This window comes from Hippocampus bargibanti, linkage group LG02, assembly GCF_051943395.1.
Source record: "Hippocampus bargibanti isolate YZ-2025 linkage group LG02, ASM5194339v1, whole genome shotgun sequence".
In the NCBI taxonomy this organism is placed as follows: Eukaryota; Metazoa; Chordata; class Actinopteri; order Syngnathiformes; family Syngnathidae; genus Hippocampus; species Hippocampus bargibanti.
The window spans coordinates 10,018,422-10,032,010 of record NC_142735.1 but is presented as its reverse complement, the minus strand read 5'-3'; the positions used below and the strand labels follow the sequence as shown (position 1 = coordinate 10,032,010).

Sequence of the window (13,589 nt, the reverse complement as noted above, 5' to 3'; positions counted from 1 at the left end):
AAATTGGGAAGAACTGCAAAAAGCATTCATTTCCTCAGTTTCACTTGCATGAAGGAAACAGAAAAGGCCTCCAAGTCACATTTTAGGAAGGAGGGCCACGAGCGTGCACCAGTTTGGAGGCTGAAACACCACCGAGACAAACTACCCAAGCTTTGATTGTCATGAATATACTTTAACGTTAACTTGATTGAGATGGAGTAAAGTACATTTCCGATTGCGTTTTGATACACAAGTGTGAGTCAACCAAAAATAGTTATTAGGTCAACAATGTCAAGAAAAGAGAAGGGTGCCCTGGTAGTCGAGTGGTTTGCACACTGACTCACAGTGCAGAGGCCGTGAGTTCAAATTTCATTACCTGCACCTCTGTGTGTAGAGTTTGCATGTTGTCCGCAGGCCTGCGTGGGTTTTCTCTGGGTCCTCCGGTTTCCTCCTACATTCCAAGAACATGCGTGGCAGGCTGATAGAACACAAAACTAACTAACTAAATCGTTGCAAGGTGTGAGTGTGACAGTGAATGGTTGTTTGTCTAGGTGTGCCCTGCGGTTGGCTGGCAACCCCTGCGACCAAAAAGCCAAATTACTCTGAGGTTTCGTACATGGCTGTAGCTTGATTTGTTCCCACCACTGACGTCAGCCAATGACAGCTTCTCACGTGGGTTATTATTCAATAACTTCGCAGATTGTCATCTATCACGGATGTTCCTGGTCCCCATTCACTGCCAAAAACAAGGAATTACTGTACTCCAAATACGGTTTCTGTTTTTCACCCATTTAGCAATTAGCAGAGCAACTCAACGACGCACATTGTAAGTGACTTGCTCGAGATAACCTTTGTGGTTGGCAGCAACTTTAGTGAAAGGAGCATTACCAACCTCTCTCCATATTTTCCCCATGTGTTACCACATTATTGAAGCATGTCTGGAGGTTTTTATGCCCACCCACCATTAGGTTTTCTCTCAGTTGAGAGTTACTTTAAAAATGCCGTGATTTCAAATCCCAGCCTGCGTCTGGTACCAGCCCCTTCTTGTGGGCCACGTGAAGAATCTCCGTATCGACCAGTGTGGCTCAAGCATTACGGCACGTGCGTGGAAAGCGTTGGCCAGATGGGACGTGTCTGATATCCCTCACTCAGCGTAATGAGATGAGAACATGCTTCAGCAATCCCACGGACCGTCTGATGGCGAGAGACACGGTGCCCACTCGTACGGGAGAGATCTATTCCCTCTTCAAAGATAATGAGATGACAATGAATTCAACTATCATTAGATGGAGGTTGGCTTCCAAGGAGAGAGGATGGAGGAAGGAAAGTTGTACGGAACACGTCTGCCGCCTTTGATCAGCCAAGAGAAGCAACTGTCAGTCTTTGTATACGGATTCATGAAAGCACTGCTATCTACTTCATCGCCACCAATGCGGCTTAAAGGCTAGAGTTGCTTTAGTAGCTGTTGAACCCACCTCAGTACTTTGCAAAACGAGCCAGTGCATTTCGAATGTCAGTAAAAATCTGTGAATACAGTCACGTTGCTCCTCACTACCTTGCCACATGTCTTTATTGTATAAAATCAATTTGCCAGAAGCCAAAGAGAGAAGAGGCAAACCATATTTTTCCTGACATGGCTGCAGTGCTGCACATCAAAAGTGCTGTGTTAATGGGCTTATTTATGTTGGCATGATAGGGAAATACTTTTTTTGAAGTTGACAATTTTTTAAAGCACTTGTACAAGTGCCGAACCTGTCGTTTTTACCCGCGGTGAAGATGATCCCATACGTACAATTTATTTTATGTGACACCCAAATCATTCCCCTCATGCTTCCCACAGTAGAGTTCTTCTGAGATTTTAGGTTTGGAGAGAAAATTGCACTGAAATGTAGAGGAGAAACAGTCATTGTTTAGTGTTGTGTGACATTACACCCCATCCACCCCCACAATTAGAAGTCATGATGGATATTTTGGTGTATTAAAATGTATAAAAAAAAGATGACCCTGCGCCTAAAAAGCCGGTGCGCCTTATATGTGAAGTAATATTGAGCTACAAGAGGTCTCGCAACTACTGTCAACAGCCACGACTCCATTTCCCCCTGTAGAAGATGTAATGTGTGACTTCAGCCTCTACTGTAGCGCCTTATAATGTGGTGTGCCTTATATTTGATTTAGATATTATATTTGGCAAATGTTTTTCATTCATTGAAGGTGCACCCTATAGTCTGGTGCACCTTAAATATGGAAAATGTTTGAAAATATACCATTCAATTGGGTGTGCCTTGTAGTTCAGTGCGCCGTATACACTGTAAAATATGGAAAATAAATAACACATCAAAAACGAACAACAAAACACAATTCCCCATTGAAAGAAACATGCATTAATAACAGTACAAACTGAACAGTACAAACTGAAATCTGTACAATTTTCAGAATAATGAAAACACAACACCGTTTTAAAAATAGGCTATGTTCACACTGCAGCTGAACTGGATTTTTTTCATGCTGTGTGAAATGTACATTTTTTTTAAATTTTTTTTTTCAGTTCTGACCAGCGCATATTGCATGCGTGAATATGAATCTTATTCATACACAACCGCCCTGGATGTCATCAAATTATGCTCATAGTGCATGGAGTTTATGGAGACAGCCTGCTGAGCTGACCGTGAAACCGCTGGCATTTTGAGTGACATTGTTGACTATACTGTATATTAGACATTAATTTAATCCCACTTCAAATGTATAGCATAAAGCAAACACTTTGGTGATTGTCATGCAGCCACACTGACTGCTCATTTATTATTACACACGGCAATGACGTGATGTAACCTTTACTGAACATCTCCAATAAATAATATGGAAAAGATTTCTGTATGATTCCTTCTCACTCCTGTCTCAATTTGAGATTAACCCCTAGACACAGGTTCATTACTTCCATCAACACTGCACTGTGGGTTTTTGTGCAACTCAATTGACATCAAGCTCAATATGCAGGCATTTTGCATCGCAGACAGATTTTGTTCAGTTTGAGGTTGGCTTGTTGTTTTTATTTATTTATGAAAAAAATCTGAATTGGGTATTATGTCCTGGTGTGTGAACATAAACATGGTTAGTCACGCCGTCTTTCTCTCAAGCCTATTTTGTCCTCTGTTTCCTTGGTTTCTTGCAAATCAAATTTGAGGGGGGAAATTGGGCCAGACATTATTTTTTCACAGATCGTTTCACTAATGTCACACTCTCGGGTAATGATGTCCAACTGAATGTTTTAACAAAATATGACTAAAACTACATCTTTCTACATTTGTTTAACAATTAAAAATGTTTACGTGTTCCCTAATCATTGCTTCTAAATGGAATGCATCCCGGTTGATGCTGGACCAGATTCGTTCAATTTTCCTTTCCAGTGTGCTATTCAACCACTGACCATTACAGTATGTTTCAGAGTAGTTCGTTAGGAAAAAAACCTTGGTACAGGTATTAGTTTTACTTTCCTTTATTAATAATCTAAATCAAGCACACATAGTCCACTTTGGGCAAATCTCCCACTATTAACCAGCTGGCTAACTTTTCAGTACAGCACATTATGTTTTGGTTTTCTTCCAAGTTTAAACAAAAAAAAATAGATATACTTTATAAATAAACACCCTTGCAAGACCAACTATTAATATAAAACAGCTCGCAACCCGTGTCTTGTTACATACTTGTCATATCTTAATTGTTTCATCCTTGCAGCTCACTGTCACGTAAAATAAATAGAGAGGCAGAGACAAAAGAGTTATTTCAAAAAAATCTGGGAACTAAGATCCAAAATAGCACGATCTGTCCGCCTTTGTCAAGCAATTACAGACGATTGTTTCGAAGTCTGTGATACCGCCATCTCTTCAAATAATGACAAATCATCTCTCGAGTCGGTTTGATTGTAGGCTTCTCCTTAAAACTCAGCAAGATGTTCATTTGGAAAAAAAAGAGCGAGAAGACACCTCTGCTTCCAATTTCCTGGCACTTCATTATTTTAATATTTGTGAGGGGTGATTAGCTCAAGTATTCATCCTTGGCTTTCTTAATGTCACTTGACGCTTTTAATAATGGTGGTGCTGTGATGTGCTTGGATTGCAACCGAGACGCTCTCTGCGGTACAACAGCACCCTCTTTTGATCATTTCTGATACGGTAAAGTCACTGTGAAGGAACTCGCTCTTTTAATAAGTGATTGGATCGCAACGCACTTAGACTGTGAAGGTTGCAGGGCAGAATCTACGTGGAACAGTGACGTGCGGTGAGGTTCATGGCTGGTGAGGCACAGACGTCATCTATGACGTCAACGCTCGTCTCTACTTGAACGGTAAATGTGAAAATTCAGCGATTTTGAAAAAAATCCTAAAACGGTGAAGTTAAATGGACAAGAACTTTAAAGTACAAATCACTAAATACATCTAACTGTTTAATTTATTTTTTAATTTGATATTTCCATGACAGCTTTCCATGATGACAGGTGAGGCACTGCCTCACCTGCCTCCACTGACTGCACGTCACTGACGTGGAATTATCCAGTTGAATGCGCTTTTCAATCATCACACTTAACGTTGCCTCTGTGTTGGTGTGATGTGGTAGAAGGACGGGGATGTGGGTGGGACAACTTGTATTGTTGTGCCTCTAATAAAATAAAGTTGTAGGGGGGCTGCATGGTGCTTCAACGGTTGGGTGTTTTGTTGTTCCAGTTGGAGGGGCTTTAGCACCCCCATATGCCCTCTGGCTTCTATTCCTACATTCAATTGTTTGTATTAATGGTGGCACAGTTTGAGAATTCATTCATCATTTTCTGAACCGCTTTATCTTCACTAGGATCACGGGGATGCAGGAGCCTATCCCAGTGGTCTTCAGGCAGTAGGTGGGGCACGACATCCTAAATTGGTTGCCAGCCAATCACAGGGCACACAGCAACAAACAACCATCCGCGCACACACTCACACTCACAAAGGGACAATTTAGATTTAAATGTGGGAGGAAACTGCAGGACCCTGAGAAAACGCACGTGGGCCGTGGAGAAAATGAAAACTTCACACAGGGAGGCCGTAGCGAGATTTGAACTCACGACCTGTGAGGTGCATGCTCACCAGTCAACCACCGGGCCGCCCCAAGCATGCACTGTTCGTGAAGATAGAGCTCGTTAATCTTCAGATGCGCGTGTGCATATGTGTTCACGCTGACGCTCGTACAGCAGAGAGCAGCGCACTATTGAGTGTGTGGTGCGCTTCACTCGCCTGGTGTCACTACAAGCCAAACAACAAACTCAAACATGTGTTTGTTCAATATTGTCAACTAATACCGGTATTCACATTAATTTTAGCAAATTTTCCAGAGGAGCTTTCATGAAAATTAGAAAAAAATCTACATAAACATTTAATGCTGCGCAAGAAACATTAGACTATCTTCTTTCGTCAGAAAGAAATAGTTAATCCCTAAATTATATGGGTATGGAGTTACAGTATAAGAACCTGAAATGAGGGCAGCTTTCCAAAATACAATGCGATACAGACATATTGGTTTATATCACCCTTTAACAACAGCTGAAGCTAGAACAAAGCGCTAACCTGGAAAAAGGGGAAATGCTGTCCCATTGTAGAAAAGAAAAAAACATTGCCAGAGGCCACGGCCAGGGCTTTATCCGCACCCACATATGAAAAAAAAAAAAACCCGAACAAAATTCGGGAATGGCGCTCGACGTCATATTTTCAATTCCTGAATAAATTTGTGAATGACAGTGAATGAGTTAACTTCAGCACAAGTTGTCCAACTACTGTCTTTGATTTCTGAAAAACTAGGTGTCCAACAATTTAGAGGGTACACGTAATAATATCACACGATTGAATGTTTATTTGAGGGAAACCGTAATCGCAACTTTGTCTCTTTTATGTTGAAATTTGGCTTAGAAAAATCACCTCAAAACATTGTTCATGATCATTAAGAAGAAACCTGTCACGTGATCCAGAGAAACCATTCACACAAAATGTATTTGTATTCCATTCTATTTAAACCCCAAATAATGAACACAATTTACCTCGTTTGGGATGATTGAGCAATTAGGTTCCTCCACCTCAATTCTTCCAATTTTCAAAAGCACCAATGTCATTCTTTGGTGTCCAATTATACCTGCTATCTTTCTCACTGCCTCCTTAGAGGGCATATTGTCAAGATGAGGGGCTATTATAATATGCTGTGACATATTAATCGACTTAATCGATCTTAATTCATTTTGACATTAAATAGAAAGGGAAAACAACTTCGTTATGGCTTGTGACCAAATGTTTTTGTTGTTGTTTATAAGACTCTCAAGGGTATCAAAAATATTTTTTGTTGACACTTAAGACAATATTTGTGAATGCAAATTTCATTTCCACCAGTCTTGACTTGATCACTTTTAGAGGAACTTTGAAAACAATTTGGAGGGAAAATAATGAGGGGGCAGATAAAGTGGAGTTGATCTTTCGTCTGTTGATGAGATTCGGGCTTGGTTTATAAATTGCTGCACCAGGAACAACACTGACGGTGTTGACATAATGGCTTCTGACAAAAAACATCCATCTAGGATTTGAGCATGCAGTGAGATTAAATGATTATATTGAGATGCTAACATGCTCCACAACATCTGATTAAAAACATGGAAAGTAACATTCATTCTCGGAAGCATGTTATACGAATAATTGGAAATCATTCTCAAATTGTTATTTAATTCTTGTGAGTGGAATATATAAAATACAGCAATAAAAACAACACATTTTGGGCAATAGCCCTTGGACATTGGGTCATAAACTTGGACAATAAGTGCTAACCATCTACGTAACCCAAGAAGGCATGTACAGAACACAGTAAACTTGGCATAAGCTATGGTGATGAAATAATACATTCACCTTGCGCGCATAAATGAAATAAGAAATAATGGCAGTAATCTGAGCACACAGCTTCAAACAGGACTTCAAGATCAGTGTAGCAATGTGAAATATCAAAATGATACAAACTCTTGTGTAAATCTTTATGCAATCCACCAGACTTCTAAGGACAAGCAAATGACTTTGGTGTCATGTAACGCTTGCAGGGGTCGGGAACCTTTTTGACGAAGAGAGCCAGAGGTTCCCGACCGCTGCGCTACGGGGTAGAGAAGAAGCAACGTATATTGTATTCTTGTTATTCACAGTGATGTGTTGGTTTAAATTGCTGTAAAGGGAGAAAAGTAGCACAAAAATTTACAGTTTGGATGACAATAGGAAAATGATTGTGTCGAAATGTCAGCTTTTTTTTGTAAAACCAGAATAATAAAGCAATCCACCAAACTTTTGGCAAGCTTCTCCAGATTGGCCCAGAGTATGAAAACTTCATCGGATGAGAATGTCAAGAATACACAATCCAGTTTGGGAGTTTACCCCTCCCCAGTCGGCTTAATGTGCGCCAGTGACGGGAGAGAGGCTTGCTCATGTTTTTTTTCACCCTTTCAAAAATCTGGAAAGCTGAAAGGATAAAAACAAGTGTCTCTCAGTGGATGCATCCTTGTTTTTTTGGTGGTCTGCTCTTCTTTTTTATATCGAGCAGGCATGGGACAAAGAACACTCAAGGCAGTTTCACCACCACCACGCAAGCACCTGCCCTGCCAATGTTCAGCGGGACCTCCTGGAGAACGAAAAACAGGTGAACATGCAATTAGTCATTGAGGATTTCAAATACTGTAGTACCATTATGCCATTTTTTGGATGAAAAGAGTGTTTGTAAAGCACGGCTGAGGGGGGGGGACCATATTGATTTGCATCAATATGGAGTCAAATTCTACTTTTCTTTCAAATTGCAGGGTTGTTGGTACATAGCTAGGTGTGATTTTTGTGATGGCGATGAGAGGGATACGTATTGTTCAGCACGGTACCTCAGTCCAGTCATTGTTCTGCGCATCGTATGACTCAACGGTGTTCAGGTAGGATTGCCCATCGTATCCGCCCACGGCGTAAAGCCTGTCACCCAGCTTGCAAACGCCCACTGCGTCCCGAGGAATGCTGAGCGATGACACGGTAGTCCATGTGTCTGTCTTGGGGTCATACCTGAAATTAGTCAAACATGTTTTGATTAATAAGTCGTCTTGTCAGAGAAGTGAAATTGTATGATGACCATGGCACCAAAAGTCCTGGGGGTTACGTATACAACTTTTCAAAAGTATGCTTCCATGGATAGTTTAAAAAAATATTTATACCACAAATGGTATGAGGGTTCCCTCTGGTGGACCGCAAATCAATCACTCACTCAAACGTTGAAACGGTGCATCATGTTCACCTGGATTTCACCTTTAAAAAAACTATACACGCAAGTGCATTTTACAGATGACATATAATTACAGTGTTAAATAATAAACTTTGTATTAGCAAGATATTGTATTCCAGTGTGTACCTCCTGCGACAACGAATGAAACGTTATCAAAATGAATATTGTTATCCATCAACCCCTTGTGTATGTATAGATGTCATGTCTGGAATCTTACTGAAAAAAAGTAGACAGTGCAGGACATATTTGATGAATTGGTGACTGCGACTCACACTGCAAACATTTGATTCATAAAACTTTTAGGCCAAAAACCTCGTCTTTCATTTATTTTCTCAATGTTTCCCAAAAGTGAACATGAATTCATTCCTTAATGCATTTTTAAAATCTAATATTGTATTCATAAATATTGTCGAACATCGGGGTTTCCACGTTTTTCTAAGAGCCAGTGCACGTGGAAATACTGTCCGGCACAGTTCTGTCATGGCCATGTCTAGGTGACCACCAGATGGTGCTAATCAACTTGAAATAAATTAAGTGCTGGAAACCATGATCCCGAGAGCATATAAGTGTGGTGAAACAAATTATCTTTTGTTCCAATATGAAATTCATCATGTCCACACCCATGAGTGAATTCCACACTTGGAGCAAATCCAAAATGTTCTCGAGAGGAAAATAATGTCTCCCACCTCTCAACACAATCTGAGAGTTGGGAACTGTGGTTGGAGGCCGGGGCGTCGTGTCCGCCAACAGCATACAGGAAATTGTTGTACGTGGCCACACCCACGCCCCCTCGCCTCTTGGCCATCCGGGCGCACCTGCTCCACTTGTTGGTATGAGGATCGAAGCACTCCATTGACCTCAGACATGAGCTGCCATCCCGGCCACCTACTGCAAACAATCTGGGAATTTCAAACAATAATACCATTATGATTTGAAAAAAAAGACATTGGTAAATTGTAGTTTACTTAATCACACAATAATTAGAGCCATTTTTCAGATTGTTGTTTGTCTGCACTCACCAAATACAGTACACCGTATATCAAAAATAAACTACAATTTATCTTGAAACCAACGTGATTGTGGATTAAATGTGGAGTAAATTGGTTAAGTGATCACTGAGGGCACTCATATCAAGAAAAGTGGCAGGAATTATTCAAATCAGCTATCCCACTATCAAGAAGGAGCATTTATTGAGTATCTTTCCTGCCGAAATCGACATGAGCGCCATGAGGGTGGGGAGCTCACATACCGAACAGCAAGACAGCGGATGCTTGGGATAACACTTCCTTTATCTAATTTTGACCAACATTGTATATGATAGTTGTCCATGTTAAGCCCTTTGTGACAGCTTCAGCTGTTGTTTAAGCGCTACATAAATCAATATGTATTGTATTGTACATTAAGAGATAACCCCACATTCACACTATTATTTTTTTACTCATTCACTGCCACACGTGCAAAAATGTGTCCACTCCAGTGCCAGGGTTTTTGTTTTTCCATCCATCCATTTTCCGTACCGCTTATTCCTCATTAGAGTCGCGGGGGGTGCTGGAGCCTATCTCAGCTGTTTCGGGTACGAGGCGGGGGACACCCTGAATTGGTTGCCAGCCAATCGCAGGGCACACAAAGACGTACAACAGTCACTCTCACACTCACACCAAGGGACAATTTGGAGTGGTCAATCTGCCTGCCGGAGAAAACCCACGCAGGCCCGGGAAGAACATGCAAACTCCTCAAAGGGAGGCCGGACGGGGACGCGTGGTGACTGCTGCACTGTGAAGCCGGTGTGCTCACTACTCAACTACATGGCCACCGGTTTTTGTTTCTGTCACTTGAATTCCAGGACCCACAGATTATTTAGTTTTAGGACTACATAAACGTTCAACACGGCGTTGGCCCCTGCAATGTAGAAAAAAGGATGTCTGTGCCTATTTTCTCGCAATAGATATCACCAAGTTTACACACCAACGTTGAAATGTTTGTGATTGAAAACAATGATACCAATTTCAACAGTTAAGGCTGCAATATTATGGCTTATCACCTCCACCACTCCATTGAAAACAAATTGTCTACAATATGTCAAATAAATGTATTATTGGAATCAAGATTGTTTCAGCTGTACCATTAATATTTTATAGTTTTTTTCCTCACATTGTGGTATGTTTTATTATCTATACTCCATTTTTTTAGAAGGGGCGGAGGGTCAGATTTGCCCCACTCCCAAGTTTTCCATCAGTTTTATCCCGAGGTTTGAAACAAAGCAGCAGATGGTGAGGAAGTTGTTTCCTGATATTTTGTACCAATCAGCATTTTGCTTGCAAGGGTCAGAAAAAGACCAGAAACTTACTTCCCATTGAGAGCGGTGACTCCCATGGTGCTTCGTGGTGTCGACATACTGGCAACATAGTTCCACTGTCGAGCCTGAGGGTCCCAGCGCTCCACAGTGTTGAGATAGCTCCAACCATCGTGGCCGCCGACAGCATACATGGGGCCCTCCAGCACAGCGATGCCTGTACGTAGTGAGCTGTTAAAGATCTGTCCATGATAACATGCAAGGTACTCATGGTCGCATAATTGACTCCTACCGTATTGCAACGGCCAACTACGTGAGGAGTGCAAAGTTATATCATGTCTGCATTTATCATATTGTTATTTAGTTTTTATGTTCTTTTGACTTCAAGATGGCGCCGCGAGTGTGGCTGCTTTTCCAGCAGCTCCTGTATTTTGTTTTTCTACTTCTTTCTTTCCTTTCCTCTTCCTTTCATAACATTGATGCTTTGAAATGTAAATTTCTCCACTGCATTCTAATAATGGCTCATCCAATTCATTGAGTTTGGTCGATTCAGATTGGATACATTCAAAGTAGTGGAGCCTCAATATGTTGTAAATTGTATCCGGTATTAATGTTGTTTCAGACAAAAGACATGATTAAGCTAATCTCAAACAACGCTTAGCACGGAGTATAGGACATTTATATTGATTATATAATAGCCATTTGAGAAAGGGCTGATTTGTAACATTACGTCATTGGAGCACCTGCTCAAGCCACAACTATTCAGATGAGCACTCACAGTTTTCTTCTTACTCCAACTACCACTCTTTTTATTTCTATAATCGCCATGACTATCGCAATCAGTGCAATTGCAATTAATTACATAGATGTGAGCTTTACTTGTCCCACAACACTACAAAGTCTTATATTACTGCTACAACCACAAATATAATCCAAACATTTTATTTGGTGGCAGAAACTTTCACGGCAATGACGCTTGCGTGGCACATAAAATCAACCGCAAAGCACAAAGGAAGGCTGAAACACACATCAATTGTGAGCCACAGAAATCTTTTAAAACAGGAAGACAATGAAACAGCCTTATTATTCCTTGGCCCCAATTAACATAGGAAGTCTGTTTGACAACAGCACACAACATCTTTCTGTATTAGAGTCCAGTAGTGAGACTTGAACAATTTTGTGGGAAACAGAGGACAACGCTGAGGTCGGAAATTCCATCAACGCTGTCAACAGAGACAATTCTAAGGAGGGAATTGCTCTTCCAGGGTGGTTTCAGAAATCAAAATAAACAGTTTTTCTCCCCTCAACGGTGGAGCTGGCGGCAAGCTGTGGGGACATCGGGAAACACACGGTCCAAATATATTTCCACTCTAAATAAGCATGGCACAATCAGAGCAGGCATATATTTGGCCTGAACGCAACATCAAAGAAACACCCAGGTGAGATTTAACAAGATCTCGATGTTTCTGTTATGCAGACCTCTTTCAACTGTGAATCAAGACACTTCTGATATGAGATTTGTCGAGCGGTGAGCATTGAGGAAGAGCGGGGACAGCATTGCCCACCGTGCTTTGATCGGGGAAAGAGAAAATATCAAAGGTGGATATCAAAAGAGACATGTAATTTCAGGTTCGCAGCATGCCAGCAGTTAGAAGCCTACATCCAGAAAATATCCATATTGCAGTGAAAATGTGTTGCCTGCCTGAACAAACCCACAGCATGAAAATTGAGTGTGTACGATGAAATGCAACGTTCAGTCTGTCTATCAAATGCCATGCTGCTAAATCAAGTACCAAAAGTACCTCAAAGTTTCAGAATCAGAATCAGAGAGCCTTTAATAGTCCCACAGTGGGGAAATTTGTTTACGGTCACACGACCAAAAGGGTACATTGGATATGCTTTGTGAAGTTAATCGATGAGAAGGTTTCTTCAGCCGTCATCTGTACAAATTTGAAACAGACGTTTAGTGAACTTAACCAGTTTCTCCTAATTTTTGCAAATAATTTTGCAAATACGTCAGTGTAAGCTCTTAGTCGTACAGGAGTGGTCCATTGATGAAGAGGTTTCTTCAGCCGTCATCTGTACTTCTTTGAACGTGTCGGACGTTTCGATTCTCATCCAAGAGGCTTCGTCAGCTAACTAAAATTTTGCTGGTAGCTCTGGCCCTATAATAATAATATATTTCATTTATAAGCGCCCTTCAAAACTCTCAAGATCACTTTACAGTCACAGGATAAATTTTTCTGTGGGTGAGCAGCGGTAGCCATACGCGGCAGCGTTCACTCAACCCGAAAGTAACTCAAATAGATAGAAAACTAGCTATATATATATATATATATATATATATATATATATATATATATATATATATATATATATATATATATCCCTACTGTCCATCTCTAACGAAAATTTTGCCGGTAGCTCTGGCCCGATATATTTATCGCTACTGTCCAGAGGTGGAGCTCCTCTGGACAGTAGGGATAAATATATAGGGCTGCGCTACCAGCAACATTTTTGTTCGCTGATGAAGCCTCTTGGGTGAGAAGCGAAACACCCGACATCTTCAAAGAAGTACAGATGACGGCTGAAGAAACCTTTTCATCAATTTTACAAATAGAAAACCTAACTCCAATGGTGTAGGCGAACTGTAAAATTGAGAGAAAAACAATTGCTTGAATCATTTTCAACCTGCATTCAACTGAATTCACCAAAAAAGATGGTTAATCACAAAAGACAAAAATTATAATGTATTTTTATTAGTATTGTTTATTTTTTTGGGGGACAACGATTATCTCTTTTTTGACAGCGTCACTATGCAAAAAATGATTGAAACAGGTGAACAGATTAATTTGAAACAAGTGAATGTCATCGTTGGGTGTAAGAGGAGCAAACCCTAGACTCTAGAGGCTATGCTGATCACCACAATGTCAAAAAGAGTGGAAGGAAATAGACAACACTCAAAGCATGGTTTCAAATCAACTTTGACAAGGTAATTGATTTAATTTAAATCATACTAC

At 40.7% G+C, this 13,589-nt stretch overlaps 1 protein-coding gene across 3 annotated transcripts in view; it reads right to left on the bottom strand.

Moving 5' to 3' along the window:
* Positions 1-5,676: 5,676 nt before the first annotated feature.
* The window catches only part of klhl4 (kelch-like family member 4), a 32,810-nt gene continuing 24,897 nt past the window's right edge, over positions 5,677-13,589 (bottom strand). Inside the window, exons 7-10 of one of the 3 annotated variants that reach the window (XM_088988496.1) lie at positions 10,624-10,786; positions 8,963-9,175; positions 7,888-8,059; positions 5,677-7,640 (exon numbers count right to left, since the gene is read on the bottom strand). In XM_088988496.1, coding sequence (XP_088844622.1) covers positions 7,581-7,640; positions 7,888-8,059; positions 8,963-9,175; positions 10,624-10,786 — 608 coding nt within the window. In that variant the 3' untranslated portion in view covers positions 5,677-7,580. The remainder of the gene's footprint in view (positions 7,641-7,887; positions 8,060-8,962; positions 9,176-10,623; positions 10,787-13,589) is intronic. The other 2 variants (XM_088988488.1, XM_088988480.1) reach the window with 2 other exon arrangements.